General features: G+C 44.6%; 1 protein-coding gene across 3 annotated transcripts in view; it reads left to right on the forward strand.

Moving 5' to 3' along the window:
• Positions 1 to 21444, forward strand: part of LOC136612689 (serine/threonine-protein kinase N1-like) — a 99316-nt gene that overhangs the window by 57763 nt on the left and 20109 nt on the right. For all 3 annotated transcript variants that reach the window (XM_066593214.1, XM_066593212.1, XM_066593213.1), the window contains exons 5-13: positions 5626 to 5771; positions 8289 to 8493; positions 9946 to 10128; positions 11791 to 11900; positions 12548 to 12691; positions 14541 to 14616; positions 15594 to 15708; positions 17429 to 17483; positions 20454 to 20509. In XM_066593214.1, the coding sequence (XP_066449311.1) occupies positions 5626 to 5771; positions 8289 to 8493; positions 9946 to 10128; positions 11791 to 11900; positions 12548 to 12691; positions 14541 to 14616; positions 15594 to 15708; positions 17429 to 17483; positions 20454 to 20509 (1090 nt within the window). The remainder of the gene's footprint in view (positions 1 to 5625; positions 5772 to 8288; positions 8494 to 9945; positions 10129 to 11790; positions 11901 to 12547; positions 12692 to 14540; positions 14617 to 15593; positions 15709 to 17428; positions 17484 to 20453; positions 20510 to 21444) is intronic.

Consider the following 21444-nt stretch of genomic DNA (forward strand, 5'->3'; position numbering starts at 1 on the left):
GTTTAACTTCAAAATCCAAAAGACGTCTTGTTGGAAAACCATTCAGTGCCAATTACCTCCTCGGACCGGCCCATCTACTTTTTCTTAACCATAAAATTTAAAACTAGAAATATTGGCCTTTTGCACCAGAATGAAGTGCCTAGCAGCGATAAAAACATTTTTTTTAATGGTTTTAATTAGAGATGAGCGTGCACCAAAATGCTCGGGTGCTCGTTACTCGGGACGAACTTTTCGCGATGCTCGAGGGTTCGTTTCGAGTAACGAACCCCATTGAAGTCAATGGGCGACCCGAGCATTTTTGTATATCGCCGATGCTCGCTAAGGTTTTCATTTGTGAAAATCTGGGCAATTCAAGAAAGTGATGGGAACGACACAGCAACGGATAGGGCAGGCGAGGGGCTACATGGTGGACTGCATCTCAAGTTCCCAGGTCCCACTATTAAGCCACAAGAGCGGCAAGAGTGCCCCCCCCCCCCCCCCCACTGTCAGCATAAAGATCGTTCTCCTCTGCCATAGCTGTAACAGCTGTGGCAGAAAAGAACGATGTTTGCCCATTGAATTCAATGGAGCCAGCAATACAGCAGGTTCCACTGAAAGCAATGGGCTGCCGGCGATCGCGGGATGAATTGTCGGGAAGGGCTTAAATATGCAATTCATCCAGAAATGTGTTACAATAAAAATATATACCGGCGTATAAGGCGACGGGGCGTATAAGACGACCCCCCAACTGTCACCTTATATGCCGGGAATACAGCGGAGCAAAGAATAAAAATCATTACTCACTTCTTGAGTTCCCGAATGGTGCGGCCCATATATTTAAGATGACACGCTCTATAACATAAAGGGTTTTACAGGTAGCAGTGATGTTATTGTCATGAAAAATATCAGCTAAAACAGCATCCTGATATAATCTCAGAATATTTTTCTATACCAAGTCAATAATTTGCTTATAATTCACACTGCATTGAGTTGAAAACGCTAATTTACTCCCACTATCCTTACTTCTATTATTAATATCCCTTGTATCCCTGACTTTATTCTTCCTCGAAATGTCATCTGATATAAGACTAGTAGCAGGGGAGTAACTAAAGGCTCAGGGGCCTGGGTGCAAAAGTTTAGCTCGGGCCCCCCATTGTCATCCCCCCCTTCCCTCCCCCACACACACCCGTACCAGTGTCCATTCAATTGAAGACAATGGGCAATATCGCAGATTTTTTAAATTGCAATTTGGCGTGAGTGAAAACATCGCAAATGAGAATGAAACCATTGAAAATCATTGGTTTTAAAGTCATGCATTTTTACTCACTCTTGCATTGCCCGATTTTATCACAAGTATGAAGATGACTTTAGACTAATTTCACACGGGTGAGTGCGATATCGGGCAATGAATCATGGCCCAATATCGTGCTCACCAATATGTGAATTCGCAGTGGATAAGAGGCATCTTTGTATCATAAACGTCTCACATCACTTCGAGGAAGTAGTTTCAATGGGGAAACTTCGCATTGTACTGCATGCACCTAGCAAGTGGTACAATGCGGCCGCTGGCACCATTGAAATCAATGGGAGATGCGATGCCAGGGCACGCCAAATGATAGGGCTGCAGAGACCTCATATCTCCTGCACATAATTAGATATGTATAGCTGGTATAAGTTAGACATCTTCTATATATTTTCCAGCATGATAATTCTCAGCCGCACACACAGGGGGGTCACAGGAGCCCCCACAACAATGTCACACTTCCATGCCCGGTCACCAAATTCATATATGGGACCATCTAGGACGCCAACTTCAACAGCCAATAAGTTTGGATGATCTAGAAGCTCCGTAAAAGCAAAAGCGGAACTATATGTGTCAGGATACCACACCCATATCATGTCTTGTATCCAAGCTAGAGGCAGTACAACAGGATACTAGAGCCTCCATGCCGACCTGTATCACATCTTGTATCCAAGCTAGAGGCAGTACAACAGGGTACTGGAGCCTCCATGCCTGCCTGTATTACGTCTTGTATCCAAGCTAGAGTTGGTACAACAGGATACTAGGGACTCCATACCTGCCTGTATCACATCTTGTATCCAAGCTAGAGACGGTACAGCAGGCTACTAGAGCTTCTATGCCCACCTGTATCACATCTTGCATCCAAGCTAGAGACGGTAAAACAGGGTACTAGAGCCCCCATGCCTGCCTGTATCACTTGTTGTATACAAGCTGAAGGCAATACAAAAGGGTACTCGAGCTTCCATGCCAGGTGGTGCAACAGAGTACTAGAGTACAGCGTCCCGTAGGGTAACCCTGGACACATGGCATACGCTGAGGAGCTGGGAGGGCAAGATGCTGGCTTGTCACTGCAGCACTTACCACGCTCCTTCCCGGAGGGATGCACGCAGCCAAGGTCAGGGCAGCGCGGGGCCTCTTCCGGACACCCCTAGGAAAGGGATGCCCAATAGATTGTAGAACAAGGAAAGAGTTTGTCACGGGTGATGCCACCGTTCCAGTACACACCAGAAGGAGCTTCTGGCAGAGAATAACCACACTGTCTTCGGCGCCATCTGTTTTATGTACAGAGTTTGGAAATGCGTCCCAGCCTGACCGAAGGGTCTCCAGAGCTGAACTCAGAGCATCATAAGCATGACTGGTGCAGAAGACAGTGTTGTTAGCCCTATAGACATACACACATATAAAGACACATATATACTGTATACACAGAATACTGTACACATACAGTATATGCACAAACATGTGCAGGCACATATACAGTGTGTACACAGAACACTGTACATATACAGTATATATACACACATACAGGCACATATACAGTATATACACAAACATACAGGCACATATACAGTGTGTACACGCACTATACACATACAGTATATATACACACATATACAGGCACATATACAGTGTATACACAGAACACTGTACACATACAGTATATATACACACATATACAGGCATATATTCAGTGTATACACAGAACACTGTACACATACAGTATATACACACATACAGGCACATATACAGTGTGTACACACAACACTGTACACATACAATATATATATACACAAACATATTCAGGTACATATACAGTATATACACAAACATATACAGGCACATATACAGTGTATACACGCACTGTACACATACAGTATATAAACACACATATACAGGCACATATACAGTGTATACACAGAACACTGTACACATACAGTATATATATACACAAATATACAGGGACATATACAGTGTATACACAGAACACTGTACACATATAATATATATATATGCACATATATAGTGTATACAAACAACACAGTTTACCACATAGAGTATATACACATAGGCAGGCTTATACATGCACACACAGGAATACTGTCCCATACATGTACCTACCTGGTGCTTCATCCATCCACTGCCTTTACCAAGGAGGAGGGGGAGGGATGATCGGTGCCGGTGGTAAGTCTTCATATGTTCAAACTGAAACCTGCTGCTGGCTCCGCCCCTAACCCGGCCCTAACCCCGCCCCTCTTCTCCTCCTGGTAACTGTTTGCCGCTTTCACTAATGAAGCGCTGCTCACTGCTAAGCAGCACAGGTTTTTCTTGCTGCCGCCGCTGCCCTAATGGAGCCACTCCCCTGAGCCACCAATGCACGCCGACACTCACAGACACCGACTCGCGCATTGACCTGCTGAGCAGCCTATTCAATGTGGTGAGGGGGACCTGTGGGCCCCCACAGCTCAGGGGCCAGGTCGCAACTGCGACTCCTGCCTCCCCTATAAATACGCCAATGACTAGTAGGAGTTTTGAGTAAGAGAAGAGTAACTACATCTTTATTTAGAAAAGAGATATCTGGTAATGGCATTTTACATGCTGAGAGTTCGCATCCACAACATTCTATAAAAGCGAGACCAGTAAGAGACCTAGATAGGATTAAAAGAGCTTGTACTAGTGCAGCGTCCGAGCAGAGCGCGCCAAAGTGGGGGAGACCATGAGTAAACAAGATGGATGTCACGGGTGGCTCTGTGATCTCTCCCGGCAATGACGGCAAAGGGCCTGGCTCTGTCACGCATAGTGGCAAAAGGGTTACTACGGTTTACAATTATCAATGGTGGTTTGTCACGCCAACACCTCTTCAGCGACTCCAAGAGTTAATGACGAAATAACTGACACAAGTCCCAATAGCTTTGATTTGCAAACTAAAGGTACGCAGTTTACTTCAGCTTTAGTAATATTCAAAACAACAATTACAGTCTTGCAGTAATGGAAGAGGTATTGCTTTGCATTCAACAAATAACATTGCTTCACAGTTCAGTTTAGTACAACACAAGTTAATCTTCCACGCTCTCTCTCTCTATTTGCATTTAGAGGTTACTCAGTAGAATTCCCACAGTCCTAGTTATCTGAGGGTGCTTTCTAGAAGATTACTCTGCAGTTAATGAAGTTAATTTAAGATGGGCCTCTTTCACTTTCCCTAGTTTTACTGTTAACAGGGGCTCGTGTAACTCACTGTTTTGTAGATGAGTCCCAAACTTTCTCCTCCACACCGCTTTCGAATAAGAAACTTGTAAATCCTGGCTCCTTACTCCAGACAACACTATTCCTCTGCACACTCTGCTGTACACCTCCTCCATGTCTTCCTCCAACGACTGTCTCCTCACTACTCTCCTATCTCCTCCTTCACTTCCTGTCTTCTCTCCAGCACTTTCTCTCCCAACATCCTGCCTCATCCTGCTGTTTTCCCACTTTTGGCTCACTCCCTCTATCAATCAGTGATAGCATGACAAGCAGCCAATCAGCAGCCAGCTGTTGCCAAGTAGTGAGCTTAAACTTATGAAGAAAGAGGAAAAATAGGGTCTTTTTGACATTCAGCACCTTCTATGTCGCCTAGGAGCACATAGCTAGGTGTTACAGAACTAATGATTGTGTGGCTAGCCTGGACGACCTTCCGGGCCACTCCTGGGGAAGAAACCTATAAACAACAGCAACTTGCGGCAATTGATAGGTCAAAACAATGGAGTTACCCAGTTGGTGCCTCAAATGTTTCTCATATTGTAGCTATTAAAAATCGACAGGATTTATTAAATGATAATTCTAGGTAGAATAAGAACGGGGATATGAAATATAATATACCTCCAGCATAGAAAAGTGTATCAGATGTTAGTAGAGAGTATTTACATATGGGAATAAATACTACTTTTGATTTGTGCTCAAGTGTCCAATTACTTTTGGTAGGATAGTGTAATATAATATACCGGTATGATGCAGACATTTTAGTATGTAATTACAGAAGCACGTAAAGGAAGTGTCTGTGTTAGACAACTTATACCGAACCATATGTTCTAGAAAGGCATCTTGAGCTCATAGGAAAGGAGGTTTTCTACTTAGGATTTCTTAGACAAGGCCAAGATGGAACCATTAACTTGGTGCCCTGGAATATCATGTTTATTTCGCAGTCCTGTAATTATATTGCTTTTTCTCAGTTCTGCTAGCCTTGAGACCTCCCACCCGCCACTCCATCAGTTGGTCTTACGGAAACTTCAGTATATGATGGGAGATGATCAGATATCTCTTCCTAATATACAGTCTATGTAAACCTTGAGTCTGATTCTCTTTTCTAGGCACGTCTGAATTATCCTGCACTGAAATGCACATCGAGGAGCTGAGACACCACTACCGGATAGAGTGGGCCGTGTCGGAGGGGGCAGAGAATGCCGTGAGGATGCTGGGAGGTGTTAAGGCTCAGGACAAGAGTGCGGTCAACGAGGTCCGTATTTAATTTTATTGATATGGTTGCTGTGTACAATTAAATGGTTGACCACAAAAGTAGCTTCCATTAGGTTCAGAACCACCAAATTGATTGTTGTGGGCCCAAGTTAATGAGCCATACTGGAGCAATTACTTCTCATGTGGTTTCTGCTTCTCATATACTTTCAGCTGCACATGCCCTTTGCTGCCGTAATATTGTGTCCATGAGAACATTTTACATTATCCAAAAACCACATAGAATGGGGATGAAAGGAAATCTTAGCTTTATTAAAGTCACATGCAGACATATCGTAGACTTCATTGAACCAAGCGTGGCAAGAATTGAAAGGGAACCTGTCTGTGGATACACGGTGCATAGCATGAAATACTGATAGGCTCCCACATTACAAAGAACTATGGTGTTGCACTATAATGCTTGAGTGGTCAAACGATCACAAACTAAAGTCCCCTATGGGTTAATGTTGAAACCTTCTTTCCTCTAGATGCAGAGGGCGCCCCCTTGTTGCAGCCATAGTCCTGGGTATAAATAGATGATGGGAGAGATCTCTGTATTGTCCCCTGATATATTTATACATAGTTATTAGGAAGCCCCTCAGCTGTCTTTTTTTCTAAAGTGAATAACCTCAATTTTGATAACCTCTCTGGGTATTGTAGTCCGCCCATTCCATTTATTACTTTAGTTGCCTGCCTTTGTACCCACTCAAGCTCTGATATGTCTTTCTTGAGTACCGGTGCCCAAAACGGTCCACAATATTCCATGGGTGGTCTGACCAGTGATCTGTAAAGAGGAAGAACAATGTTCTCGTCATGTGCCACTAGACCTCTTTTGATGCACCCCATGATCCTATTCGCCTTGGCAGCAGCTGCCTGACACTGATTGCTCCAGTTAAGCTTACAGTCAACTAAAATCCCCAAGTCCTTTTCCATGTAAGTGTTACCCAATGGTTTCCCATTTACTGTGTGATGGTAACATGTATTTTCCTGCCCATGTGCAGAACCTTACATTTATTGGTGTTAAACCTTATTTGCCACTTTTTTGCCCATAAATGTATGATAAGTGCCAGTTCCACATCCAGTCCTCCCACAGTATCCAGAGGATGGCACTCCAGAAAGAAGTAGACTGTGTAGGCCGCTCTCTCGATTGTAGTTTATGCAAGTTGCTGAAAACAACCAAGTGTTGACTACTTCCATAGACTACAATAAAGTAAGCTGCATGCTTAGCCACCTCTCCACCTCATCTACTCCTTTCTCAAGTACCCATCATGCCAATATATGGGGGTTCCAGAGATGAGCACACAGTGCGCTATTAGTACTTACCTGTCTTTGCTATACACCACCCGTCTCTGAAATGGGAAATACATATAAGCAGCCCCCAGACTCGGACAAGCAAACATGTTTGATGACCACACAGAATAGCACTGCGGACCCCTAATGTACTATAACTCCTACTCAGAACTAGATTAGTGACGCAAAGTATTATTCCCAGTTTCTCCGTATTACATATACTACTGTATATACAATGTAGGCTTATCTTTGAACATCGTTTAGAGAATGGTATATATAAAACTTTAGGTAACTTTGTAAATCCATTGCTTTACTTATCCAGTACTGATCCTGAGTTATAGCCTGTATTACAATCCGGAGCTGCAATCACAATCCTTCTGCTTACAGATGGAACCAATTGTATTTGGACAGACACATGCCTGATAGCTTAGCTGAGCTTGTACAATGTAATGCACTGAGCTGCATTTCTGGAAACTTTTTTTTGTTCCTTTAACATCAGATTGTTGTACAATGCTTAGTGTAAAGGGCACAGGTTGGAGAATACAAATCACCAAAGAGGCTCTGTACAGACACTGAACATGTAAGGGTTGCCGGGGGATGTGAGCTCAGCAACCTAAAGAATTGTGAATAAAACCTTAGATGAGAATGAGCCTCCTATAAGAATATGTCATGAAAGTCCAACCAGCATACTGACTACTAGGAAAGTTCTGTGCCACTTCATCCATGTAGCTACACAATCATCCATTCCAGCCATGCATATGCTGAGATAACCCCTTAGCGTTCCAGGACTAAAACATTGATGACCTATCCTCAGTGTGGGAGCTAACTGCCAGCACCCTCGCCGATCAGCTGTGTGAAGGGGCCGCAGCCTACGGGTGAGCACCTCCACCTCCTCACTGCATATCAGCCATAGCTTGGTTTATTTTACAGCAGCAGTGACTAGTATTGCAGATCCGTCTCATTCACTTGAATGAGATAAGCTGCTCTTAAGCCATTTGACCAATAAATGTGACATTGCAGACTAGAGAGGAGGCCACAGTGCTTGCTCAAGTGCTGCAGCCCCTTCAAACAGCTCATCAATGGAAGTACTTGGAGTCAGCCCCCCCAAAATGTAGTAGTGATGACCTCTCCTGAGGATAGGTAATCAATATTAGTCCCCCTTAAACTCTACATGCAAAGTATAACATAAAGTTCAATGGCTAACTTACACTTATATCTTCTTGTTGACTAGGTGCAGGCTCGCCTTGTGGAGTCTCGGCAAAGACTTGATCTCTTGACACTATCTCTACAGAAGTGTCTTGAGGACCTACCTCATGACCACCCAAAGAGATGTCTCTTGCGAGAGGAGATGGCCATGTGTGTTTCTCCAACAAGACTGGGTGCATCATCACCATCTCCTCCATACAGTACCCTTTCCAAATCTGCTCCACTCACAGGTAATGTATGACCAGGAGACTACCAATGTGTGCTGGATGGGGTTTTATCAACATAAAATAAATCTTGCTATTTGTATAGCGCCAACTTATTCCGCAGTACTTTCAGGTAATTTATTTATTACCCCCCACCAAGCTGGGTATTCATTTTACCAACCTCAGAAGGATGGAAGGCTGAGTCAACCTTGAGCCAGTTACCTGAACAATGCAGGGATTGAACTAGCAACCTACAGCTCGTGAGCGCGAACTTAGGACTGCATACTGCTGCCTTAACACTCTGCGCCACATATTTTGCAATAATGATGGAAAGAACTCCATCCATAATATCATGAGATCTGAGGTGCAGTCTGGCCAGCAAGATGGGTTGCATAGCTTTTGTGCAAAATCCCCTCTGATTCCTCCAGTGGTTTTAGAGTTCTTCTATCATTTCCATTCCCAGCTATTGCTCCAGTTACTTTCTAAACCGAATACTTATCTACTGTCAAATGGGTGGTCTCCACTGCCAGTGGCAATCAAACCCCGAATGGAGCCTCTGATGGAGCTGTGAACAGTGCCTAAATTGGACAATAAATGTATTAAAGGGGTGCCCTGTCAGAACATATAGATGTAATATAAGGGAATTGACTGCTCAGAACAGAACCCTTCATTATCTAGAGGGCAGAACCCCTACAAAAACTTCTCTGCCCCTGGAAGTTGGGTATTCTATACTAGGAGAGCCATTACACTTTTTACACCATGGAGTAACTTTGCTAATTATTTACAAGGGACGTCCCATTACATTAGGACAACCCCTGACCATATTTCCTATTAGGGACCTTTCACATGGGACGGAATTAGTCCGTGCAGACCTTTCTGGGTCACAATATTATCCCTATGGGACTTGAATTCCGCACATCTTAAAATCTGCAAGATTAAGTTCTGCAGTAGAAAACCTCCCTGCTGAGGAATTAAGGACGTCTTGGGGAATTGTTGTGGCGGATCTCTAACATACGGGAGATGTCATTCTGCAATTAAAGGAATAAACTGAAAAAAATCCCACAGAACGTATTCCACAGTTAAAAATGCAACAAATCAGCGCTAATTGGCAAAATCCGCATTTGTGCTGCGTCTTGTGGAAAATTCCGTCCCTTGTGAAATGTCCCATAATATGTACAGACATCTGCTCATACTCCCTCTATTAGCCAAAGCGGAGAGTCCCTGCGATTAGCACATAGCAAGAGTATCTATTGCATCCACAGTAGAAATCTGGGACAACTCCTCTACACTGCTATCTTTGGATCGCCGGGGATTTCAGACCTGTTCTTCTAGTCTCACACAATCCCTCTAGAATTACAACGAGGCAACACTGTATCTACACCACGAACACAAGACTTGTGATGAAATGCTTCATTCTTCAGGACAGAATCAAATATGTCTATTCCTATTTATGGTTTTAAATCCACTTTCTTCTTGTAGGCATCCTACAAGTCCGCCTCTTGGGATGTACAGACCTTTTAGACTCTGTGCCGGGCCGTACAAAGGCTTCACCTGCCTGGTTACCTGGAAACAGCCCCCTAGAGGGAAAGACGCTGAGGGCAAGAACGTCACGCAGTATGTATTCACGAGCCTCCAGCCTGAGCCGCAGTGATGAGTATTCCAGTAAGTATATAGCAACTTTGTGAATTGTCTTCATTGGAAATCTTGATGGTTGTCCATATAGAACCCCTAAGTACTCAAATTGCAATTTTGGTCCGTGTGTGGGTATGTGCGTTTTTGGGGTATGATCGCACATTTTTTCTATCTGTATTGCATCCATATTCACTGCCTTTTTCATGCACATGAAAAAAAAATGCAAGAAGGCCTCACTGATGTCATTTTGTGTCCCACTGTCTCGTAACAACGTGTAAAACAAGTAATTGATCCATATGTAACATCTGTCTTCACCGCATGAACACAGGCCAAAATGGAACGTGTTGCAATTTTTTAAAATAATACATTAAAGGGGTTGTCCCGCGAAAGCAAGTGGGGTTATACACTTCTGTATGGCCATATTAATGCACTTTGTAATATACATCGTGCATTAAATATGAGGCATACAGAAGTTATTCACTTACCTGCTCCGTTGCGAGCGTCCTCGTCTCCATGGAGCCGTCTAATTTCAGCGTCTAATCGCCCGATTAGACGCGCTTGCGCAGTCCGGTCTTCTCCCTTCTGAATGGGGCCGCTCGTGCCGGAGAGCTGCTCCTCGTAGCTCCGCCCCGTCACGTGTGCCGATTCCAGCCAATCAGGAGGCTGGAATCGGCAATGGAACGCACAGAGCCCACGGTGCACCATGGGAGAAGACCTGCGGTCCACCGTGGGTGAAGATCCCGGCGGCCATCTTCGCAAGGTAAGTAAGAAGTCACCGGAGCGTGGGGATTCGGGTAAGTACTATCCGTTTTTTTTTTTTTTAAACCCCTGCATCGGGTTTGTCTCGCACCGAACGGGGGGGCTATTGAAAAAAAAAAAACCCATTTCGGCGCGGGACAACCCCTTTGAATACACCAATTTATTTCAATAGGGCTATATTCAGTTGAAGCCCTCATACTACAGTTCTAAGCCCCAACATAGCCCATCTCCACCATTAGGCTACATTCACACGAGCGTGAATCTTGCGTGCGTTTTGTACGTTGCCAGACTCACAAAGCTCGCACGAATATGGATTCCGTATTCACATTGCTGCGAAGTAAAAAAAAAAACGCATGTCCTATTTATTCGCTTCCCTCGGAATGCGTCTCCCATTGTTTTCAATGGGATAGTCAAACACTATGCATGTGAGTATGATGTGATGCTTCCCATTGAAATCAATGGAACTCTTACAAATCTTCCATCGTGCGTGATGCGAGGCGGTTTTGCACGTTGATAAGCGTGATATCGCGCTCGGCTGTGTGAAGGTAGCCTTAAAATGAATTTCTGCAAGTTTTTCCTGAGGAAGATCAGACAAAAAAAGTTGAATATGGTTAATTCTCCTTTATTGATCACGCTAAAAGTGATGAGGAAGAAGTAGAAGCAGAACGCTGTCACCGTACACTGGTGTAAAGTATAACTACGGAATGTGAAGCTGGGCTCGTATCGCCTGATCCTGTTTCTACATATTTTGATTATCCTCTGTAACTTGAGTCTGGCATATTCTCTATAAAGGTCCCCGGGATAAAAAAGGTTGGGCCGTTCTATGTAATACCTTCACTCTGGCTTTACTGATGGATTTGTAGATGTATACGGTGTTGATGTGTGCTTATATCCGTACATCATATCTGATCCTGTCCTGGATTATGTCCTCAGATGAGATCAGCGTTGTCTTGCGGCTGGATAATGTGGTGGTCGGGCAGACTGCTTGGAAGACAGAAGGGCGAGACACGTGGGATCAAGTGTTCAAGCTACAACTGGAGAGGGTGAGCAACTATGTAAGACAGGAAGGGTATGGTTTCTCCTTAGGGAGAGCACCCAGAAGGTGTGAGAAGATTTATAAAGCTATCCATGCTACTATGGGAAATATGCAGATGGGAAGATGGAAAACTCTGCAGCGCCACCTATTGGAAGGCAGCATTCCTGCAAGTCAATGTCAAAGTTTTTAAACAAGTTTTGTAACCATGACTGGGAATTGTGAGCCAAAGCAATAATAACAATACACAGACAGCTGTTTCGGGGTTTCTGTCCCTCATCAGTGTGCAGCAGGTTTCTGGCTTGGCTAATGAGAGGCCTATAGACGCAGGTCCTAAAGGGTATGGTTTCTCCTTAAGGAGAGCACCTAGAGGGTGTGTCAGGAGACTTATAAGGCCACCATTATTTTTAACTATTTAGGAATCATACATTATGGATCCAAACTCTAAGAAGCATTGTTAGTATTATACTAATTAGATCAGTCAAATACTCCTTAATCCAAAGTAAAAGTGCCATAATACACAGGGAAGGTCACATCATTTACCTACTACAAGGGGTTGGAATAATGGGGTGAACAGGCACCAGTCCCCGACCCTTTTTGGAGGTCACCTGATGTGCAGAATACCGGTACTAACTATCGTATATTCTCTGTTTTCAGTCCCGCGAGCTGCAGGTCTCGGTGTACAGGAGAGATTTCCGCTCACTTTGTGCTATCAAATATGTGAAACTAGAAGAATTTCTAGATGATCAAAGGAAAGAAACGTATCTGGAGCTGGAACCACAAGGAACCCTGCTATGTGAGGTAATGCCACATATGTATAGGCAAATCCATGTAATTATCATGGATATCCACCACTGTACATGTATACATGAAGGAGCTCGGCAGGGAGGTTGTTCCAGACATCTTGGAGAACTAACCGCAGATCTTCTATGGATGTCGTCTCGCTCCAATCTTTCTGTCTCTTCATGTCAATTGACGGGGCTCAATCCGCATGCGGATCTGGAGCAAAATCTGTGACAGAATACCTGAGGATTCCTGCCTTGATTTTACAGACGGAATGCGCTAAGCGAACGTATCCTTAGGGACCACGGAACCAAAGTTGTAACTTCAGCACAAGTTAACTCTTACTTGTAGAAAAGCAGAATAAGGCCGCTTCCACACGGATAATTTTCCTGCAATGCAACAGCGCTACAAATCACATGTATGTGAAGCCCATGCTTTCCTATGGGTTCCACATAAGCGATGTTTTGTAGCATGCGACACTGCTAGAATACAAAATCACGTCTTGCTTTATACAGCCGCGATTTGTGTTTTTTGTGTTTTTTTTGTAGCCCATGTTTCCCCATGGACCCTTTCTTTGTGTTGCATCACATCGCACGGAAACGCGGTTTTCGTGCGGTGCGATGCAACTTTGACAGTAGGAAATCCTACCGTCAAAGCCCTAAAATAATGCCCTATGTGAATAAAAAAAAAAGAATATATCACCTCTCAGGCGCTGTCAGGCTCCAGAGCATGACTACTCTTCAGACCCGGTCTTTAGTCTTCTGCCAGCTCTTCCTGGATTGGAGGTTGAAATCCCAGCCTCCAGGAAGCACTGGCTATGATTCCTTCTCTAGCGCTACGGCTCAGCCAATCAGAGCCAGCGCTCAATGAACGAATCACAGCCATTCAATCAATGAATGAATGGTTCATCGAGCTCTGGCTCTGATTGGCTGAGCGCTGCTGTGCTCACCAAATCAGAGGCAGCGCTTCCTGGAGGCGGGGATTTTCCAATCCCTGACCGGAAGAGATGCCTCAAGACAATTGCCGGGGATCGGGGAGAAGACGCGGCGAAGCTGACAGCGCTTCTTAGGTGATGTATGTATTTTTTTTGTTTTATTGATGCAGATAGGGCTTATTTTTGAGGTAGAGTTTATATTTCAAACCCACTCCGAAAATACTCGCACAAGGTGCTACAAAGTCGCGTGATTTTGTAGCACTACGTGTGACTTTGTAGCGAGACAAAATTGCGCCAGCGCCATGAGAAAACGCAGTGATATCGCACGGACCACCGATGAAATCGCGTCGCCCGTGTGGAAGCAGCCTAATAGTTTGTTAAGTAGGAAAAAGGATGAGCCAATTAGGGTCCGTTTAAACCAAGCGATATAGCGTTTGACCGAGCGAATGATGTCAGAGATTCTCGTGCAGCCTGTGTAAATTATTTAGTCTTTCGCCTTCGCTGTATAAGTGACTGAGAATGACTGAACGATTAGTATTTAAGCCGAATTAGTGAACGAGCTAACGATGATCTTTATGTCTGCATACAATGAACGAGGAGCGATTAGCATTTACTTTCACTCATTTGAACAATTTTTTGGAACACTTATTGTTCCGTCTAAAAGAGTCTTTATACTCAACCGCATCTCCAAAGGACCCACTGGGCTTCTCACTGCCCCCCCCCAGCCCCATCACTACTCACACTTTACTGGAGTTGGATGTGCAGGTCTCTCACTATGTGGGACTGGAGCAGGACTTCTACCCCGACAGAAGAGATATGTCCTTAGATATGGATGACTTTGTAAGTTAGGTGTTAATGTCGCCATATGGACATGGCCTACTGTATATATATATATATATATATATATATAAACCTATTTGCGCTGTATTTCAGGTGACCTTCTATAATCCGGTGATTGAAAGGTTCTCCAAACTACGACGACAGAAGAAGATTTTCTCCAAAGAACAAGGTCTCTACTAAAAAATAACCGTACTATACTGTACTTCATTAATAGTGTCACACAACATGGGGCCTGATAATTCCATACATTGACCACATAAAACTTCCATATAGTTCCCTAAATAACGATGCTATACACATGATGCCACCACCATACACTGCAAAAGTAATATACTGTACAGTGTAAGTAGCAGTGCAGCACAATGCCACCATGCAATACCAATATACAGCCACCAAACAGCTCCATGCATATAGTAAACCCAAGCCTTGAATGACAAGACATTAGTGGCTCCCCTTTTAACAGAAACGGATACCGTTCCTGCTCCGCCCCACATGTCACGCCCCACGACGCCCCATGCTGTATAGTAGTTTGTACTTTTTAACACTTGCTGACGCATTTCATCGACTGTTTGCATAGTATATCCTGACCCCCAAATACTCTCCTAACTAACCTTTTTGGTCATCTTCTGGCCCGCTGTTCTCCTCTCATACTCTTCCCACATCTGTAACTACAGAGCTTCTCAATGCTCTTTCTTTCTTTTTATCCTCCATCACTGATTAAAGTAGTTTAATGAATCCCCTAATATTCAGCTCTTCACATCCATCTTCACCTCCATCCTAATATCTCATTACAATTATCCAACTCTCATAATCTCTTGCGCCTCTCCTGACTATTACATTTTGTATTTGCTCCCTCCTTAGATTGTAAGCTCTTCTGGACAGAGCCCTCTCTTTTCCCACAGGTTACGATATAGATTTAGGTTGTGTTCACACATTGCAGCCACATCACAGCTGCAATTTCCTAAAAGTGTGGCTAAGCCAGAGTGTTTTTTTGGAAAAACACAGGAAAAACGCACCGTAGCTGCAATGTGGCCATAATGTATGTGCACGCCGTTACTTGTTGATATTGTTCTGCCATAATGAATAGGGTGTATATCTTATATCAGTATTAACCTATGTCCTATATTGTGTTATTATTGTACACAGGAAAGGCCTTCCTTCGTGCTAGGCAGATGAACATTGATCCTTCCACCTGGCTCCGCCTCCTGCGTAGAGCGATCCCTGCCAGTACTGGAGCGTACAGTCCTGCGGAGCACGGAGAGTGAGTCATGTGACTTGTTAATCATTCTGTCCATCGATCTGTAGCATCCAGGATGATTGTTTTAAACACTACAGCGAATCATCCATGAGTTCTTACACTCATTGTCAAAAAAAAATCAAGCCCCTAGAAGAAGTTGTCATTTTACTGCAAAACCCGGCATGCAGTTCCATCTCAGGCAGATAATCAAAGGATTAGAGTTGTGGTGGGATTAATGCGCCCCTCTCAAACTCTGTAAACTGGGTGGAATCTCTTCTCTGCGTCGTGGAGATGTCTAGTGGTCAACAAGCTCTACACAAGCGGAAGAAGAGGTCACTACACACAAGGAGCCTCCGAGAGGCTTTTTGTAGGCCAAGGGGGGAACCACTCAGGTGAACCTACTTGTTTAAGAGGGGGCGCATTTTTGGAATGTGAGAAGCTGGATGGTCGTATTGACGAATTGTCCACCACCGGGTCGTTCTGACCAGAATGTTAGGAGGTATTGGGACCAGTATATGTATGAGGGCATACATACAAGGCGACCGGTCTTAAGACGCCCTCGACAGACCACCAGTAAAGAGGATCATCTGATCATCTGACAAGCATGAGCAGCTCCAACTGTTTATCATGCAGAGACAGGTGGCACCATCATTACATGCCCTCGTGTCTGTAGAAATTATTTCCAGGCGCTTGGCTGAAGGACGTTTGATCGTACAGCATCCATTACATGAACTGCCTTTGACACCCACCATCGCCTCCATTTGCAGTGCTGTTGTGAACGACAAAACTGGATGCTATGGAGGGGAACCGAGTTGTCTACAGCAATGAATCCAGGCTTAGTTTAGGCACTGACGACGGGCGTATTCGTGTCTGGAGAGCCCGGGGTTAGCTTCTCTATCCTGATTTTTCTGTGGAGCGGCACGCTGCCCCCTGCTTGTATGATGGTCTGGGGGTGATCGCATACAACAGTCGGTCTCCCCTAGTAGTGGTACGAGGGACAATGACAGCTCAGCGATATGTTCAGGACATCCTGCAGCCACATGTGTTCCTCTCATGGCGGCTTCCAAGAGGCAGGAGGATAATGCTCGGCCACACACACAAGGAGGGTCACAGGAGCCCCCACAACATTGTCACACTTCTGTGGCCTGGTCACCAGATTTATTGCCAATAGAACATGCATGGGACCATCTGGGATGCCAACTTTGACAGCCAATCTAGAGTCTCAGTTACAACAATGTGGACCGATATCAGATATGCCGCAGGATACCATACGGGACCAGTATACCTCCATGCTGGCCCGTATCACATCTTGCATCCAAGCTAGAGGCTTCAGGTTTTGCTCTGCTATTGTAATCACTTACTTATATCAACATTACACTCACGCATACCGGTAAAAAAGTTTTATTTGATTCTGACAACTCCTTCTAGATGTTTGAATTTTTTCTGACAATGAGTGTATTATATAAAGGCGTATATACCATAAAGGTAAACAATGCAATAGTTATGGAACCTCGGGAGAGACGGTGCCCGGATAATTTATTCTATTTGCTACTGTGTGGGGAGAACTTGTGCAGGACCTCCATATCTGGAGGAATTGCATTGTTAGCAAGTAAGGATGCATGGGATTGGCTCAAGGGCCATGCGAAGGGGGGGTCAGCGCAGCATGGCAAAACTTGGCACCATAATGGGGGTCGCATTTTGGTCTCCTCTCACTTCTGGTCATATATTCTGATTTTATTGATAGAGAGCTGCAACTGGATTCGCTTACAATTCAGTCAAGTCAGGAAACAAAGGATGAGGTAAGAAATATCACATATATATATTCCCAGGATCCCACGATTCAGCACAATGTAAAGACTCGGACACCATCCTTGTCCTGGAACAGTGAATAGAGAATAGAATATGACTGCTGCAGTCTGAGTTCTGTTTTAACAGAATTACGGATAAAGTAAAGTTCCGCTGGCAAGTCCTTGTGATATGTTCCATGATGAGAACCTTGAGATGAGATCTCCACCAATCACTAGAATCACAGGACCTATAACAGTCGAGCATCGCGCTACATGTCCATTTACTGAGAAGAGTAGTTCCATCAGCAATCCTACCTCTGAGTTGAGCATTGAAGGGACTCTGCGTCCAGTAGGCTGCGCCGGTCCCTTTGTTCCAGTGATTATGGAGGTCCCAGCCCATGGACTGCACTGATACTTTCCTCTGATAAGGTGTTGTCCAGGACTTCGGAGATTTTTTTTTTAATCCTCAGGATAGTTCATCAATAGATGATTGGTGGGTGTCCAGCACTCGGGATCCCCACGATCAGCTGATTCCCATCAGCGCTGTCAGTACAGACAGCACAGGAAGCAGACCGTGCCATCCATATTGCTGCAGCCCGGGTTAGGTAGTGCAGGCATGGCTCCTATTGAATTTAATGTTTAGAAACACCCCATGTCTCAAGTAGCTAATCGCTAGTCAAAAGCATTTCTGGAAAGTTCCTAAGAGTGGAGACTAGAGATGAGCGAGTATATTCGCTAAGGCACATTACTCGAGCGAGTAGTGCCTTAGCCGAGTATCTCCCCGCTCGCCTCTAAAGATTCGGGGGCCGGCGCGTATGACAGGTGAGTTGCGGCGGGGAGCGGGGGGAGAGAGGGAGAGACAGAAATCTCCCCTCCGTTCCTCCCCGCTCTCCCCCGCCGGCCCCCGGAAGGAAGCCAGTGATGTAAGAGATGTGAAAAAGCAAACATTTTCTAGCAGGTTTCAGCTACCCATGGCTCTTCAGCTGCTGAGGTACTACAACTCTCAGCATGCTTGTAATACTGTTTCACAGCAGCTCTGGAGCCAAAGGTTAGAGGCCCCAATAATACAGGGTCCATGTTTGTTTTTTGTCAAAACAGCAATACAACCAATTACCACAAGGTGGAGCTGTGCATAAAAGAAAATTGAATGACTTTTTTTATTTAAAGGGATTCTGTCACCAAGTTCATGCTGTCTGAACCACGGGCAGCATGAACCTGGGAGGGCTATGCTCATCACCCCTGTGTATGGGATACTCTGCAATGCTGTAGCGTTTCAGAAGAAATACACTTTAGGCCTCGGTCACACGGGCGACAAAGTCGCACAATTTTGTAATGTTGCTACAAATTGCATGTTTGAAAAGCCCATGCTTTCCTATGGGTTACTTCACACGTGATGTTTTGTAGCATGTGACATTCCAACACAAAAAACTTGCGGGTCCCGCTAGATGCCCGCGACTCGTGAGGATTTGTAACCCACGTTTCTCTATGGATCCTTCCTCTCTGTTGCATCGCATCGCACAAAAACGCAATTTTCGTGCGATGCAATGCAACTTTAACAGTAAGAAATCCTATTGTCAAAGCCTAAACTAAGACCTGGCTGCAGAAAAAAAAAGTATACATCACCTTAGACGCGCTGTCAGCCCGGTCGGAGCTTCTCCCCTAGTCCCTGGCACTATTCTACTTCATCTCTTCTAGCAAGGGATTGAAAAATCCCCTCCTCCTGGAAGCGCTGCCTCTGATTGGCTAATGTTTAGCCAATCATAGCCAGCTCTCGATGAACCAATCACAGCAATTCATCGAGCACTGGCTCTCATTGGCTCAGTATCAGCCAATCACAGCCAGCGCTTCCAGGAGGCGGGGATTTTTCAATCCCCGGCCAGAAGAGATGAAGAAGAACAGTGCCGGGACTGGGAAGAAACTGCAGCGGAACCGGACATCACTTCTAGGTGATGTATACTATTTTTAACATTTTTTTCTGCAGCTAGGGCTTATTTTCATGGTAGGGCTTATATTTCAAGCCACTTCCACCCCCTGAAAATCCTCGCATGTGATTCTACAAAGTTGTAGCACCACATGCGACTTTGTAGCGCTACAAAATCACGGTATCACTGCAAGAAACTGCAGCGATATCACACAGACCAGCGATGCGATATCACTGCGATTTTCTTGCGGGAATGCCATGTCGCCTGTGTGTACGAGGCCCTAAAATTTGACTGAGCTTCGAGTCACGGTATGGGGGGGGGGGGCATATCTGCTTCTTCCTGCCTGCTGCATGCTCTTCCACCTTTTGTAAATAGGGAGAAGTCTGTCAATCTGCATGCTGGGAGAGGCTGAGGTTGACCGCCTCCATGACTTGGAGTCAAACTTCAAAGTGTGTTTATTCTCAGGGGTGATGAGCATAGCCCTCCCAGCTTCATGCTCCCCATGCTTCAGACAACATGAACTCTTCTGTATTCGTGTTGTTTGCAGTTATGATTATTGTTACTATTTATATTGTAGTTGTTGCCTTTTTATATATCACATTTCGCCTCCTGGTGATTGTATATTAGCGTCTCTCCGGAATGTGCTTTTTAGCTTTGAGGTCTCCTTAGTGAAACGTTTTGGGGATGTTCATTCACCGCAGACATTTCTACAAGTGAAGATGGTTTCTATTCCTCTAAATGGGATTGCTTCAGCGGGAAGCTCATTTAATCAGCAAGCCCCATTAAGATGAATATGGTAGTCCAACATAAAGAAGAGGTCTATCATCTGCTGAACTTGGCTCCCAGAGCATTGACTACACACCAGGACTAGGTCACATCTATTCATGAAAACAAGCAGAGATCTTGAAAACGATGAGTAATTTAAACACAATATTTATTAAAAAGTTTCAGAACTTTTCATTATATGATGGAAGAGACTGCAAATCCCTTTAACACATCCATGTTATAACATTGGATAACTGACACGAGGTGCCATGTATTAACACTGTCTTCTTCACAGGTAGATGCCCCCGTAGTACTAAAGAGCCCAGCAACAAGACGGGAGAGTCAGAGACGGTCAGTACATACCTTTCTCATGTATGAATGTTATTTTAACCCCTACATTACAGTTCTCCCCCACTACAATCCCTCTCCCTGTAGACAAGATGGGTAGTAGGAAAGCTTTAGGGTACATTCACACAGTGGCGTTTGAGGCTGATTTTCCTGCGTGGATTTTACCTCTAAAGCCGCAGACACTGAACAAGCAGGGAATGCTGGGTGAGTTCAGCTCTGAGTCCAGTAGCATTGTAAATGCAGTTCTGGACTGCTACTGGTAAAGGGGCTTTGCAGGACTAATTTATAACTCATTCTGAGGATAGATCATCGATAGTTGATCAACAGAGATCTGCTAGTCAGGACTCCCAACGATCAGCTGAAATGAAGTGACAGCAGCACTCTGGTGACCGCTACAGCTACTTCAGCCAATACCAGGGAAAGCACTGTGCCTGGTATAGCAGCTCAACCCCATTTACTTGAATTGAATGGAACTGAGATGCTCTCAGGCCATGGGGCCGATGACGTCATCACTACAGAAGGAAATGGCTCGGGTACTACTGGAGTTGGAGCCTGATATCATCATTCCAATAAGGATCAGTAGAAGATAAGTAATATATTTAGAAAGGTACTCACTGTTTTATGTAGATTAATTCGGCTGCCCCCCCCCCCCCCCCCTTTACTGGAGCTACCTCTATAGTACATATGTCTTTATCCAATAGGCACAGGTCACAAAGATAATGAGGTTTATCACTTCATCTCGTCCAATCATACTGATTCATGAAGTCATTTTGCTTATCTCTTCCCACTGACTGTCATTACTAATTAATGACATCTAACTCCCAATCATTCCAGTAAAAACAATGCCTCACAGTCTGCTGGAAAAGATGTCCCCTGGGTGACAGAACGCTGATATTTCCTCATATCTCATAACTAGTTCTCGGGCTCTTCCCAACTTC

The sequence above is a fragment of the Eleutherodactylus coqui genome, chromosome 2 (genome assembly GCF_035609145.1).
Source record: "Eleutherodactylus coqui strain aEleCoq1 chromosome 2, aEleCoq1.hap1, whole genome shotgun sequence".
In the NCBI taxonomy this organism is placed as follows: domain Eukaryota; kingdom Metazoa; phylum Chordata; class Amphibia; order Anura; family Eleutherodactylidae; genus Eleutherodactylus; species Eleutherodactylus coqui.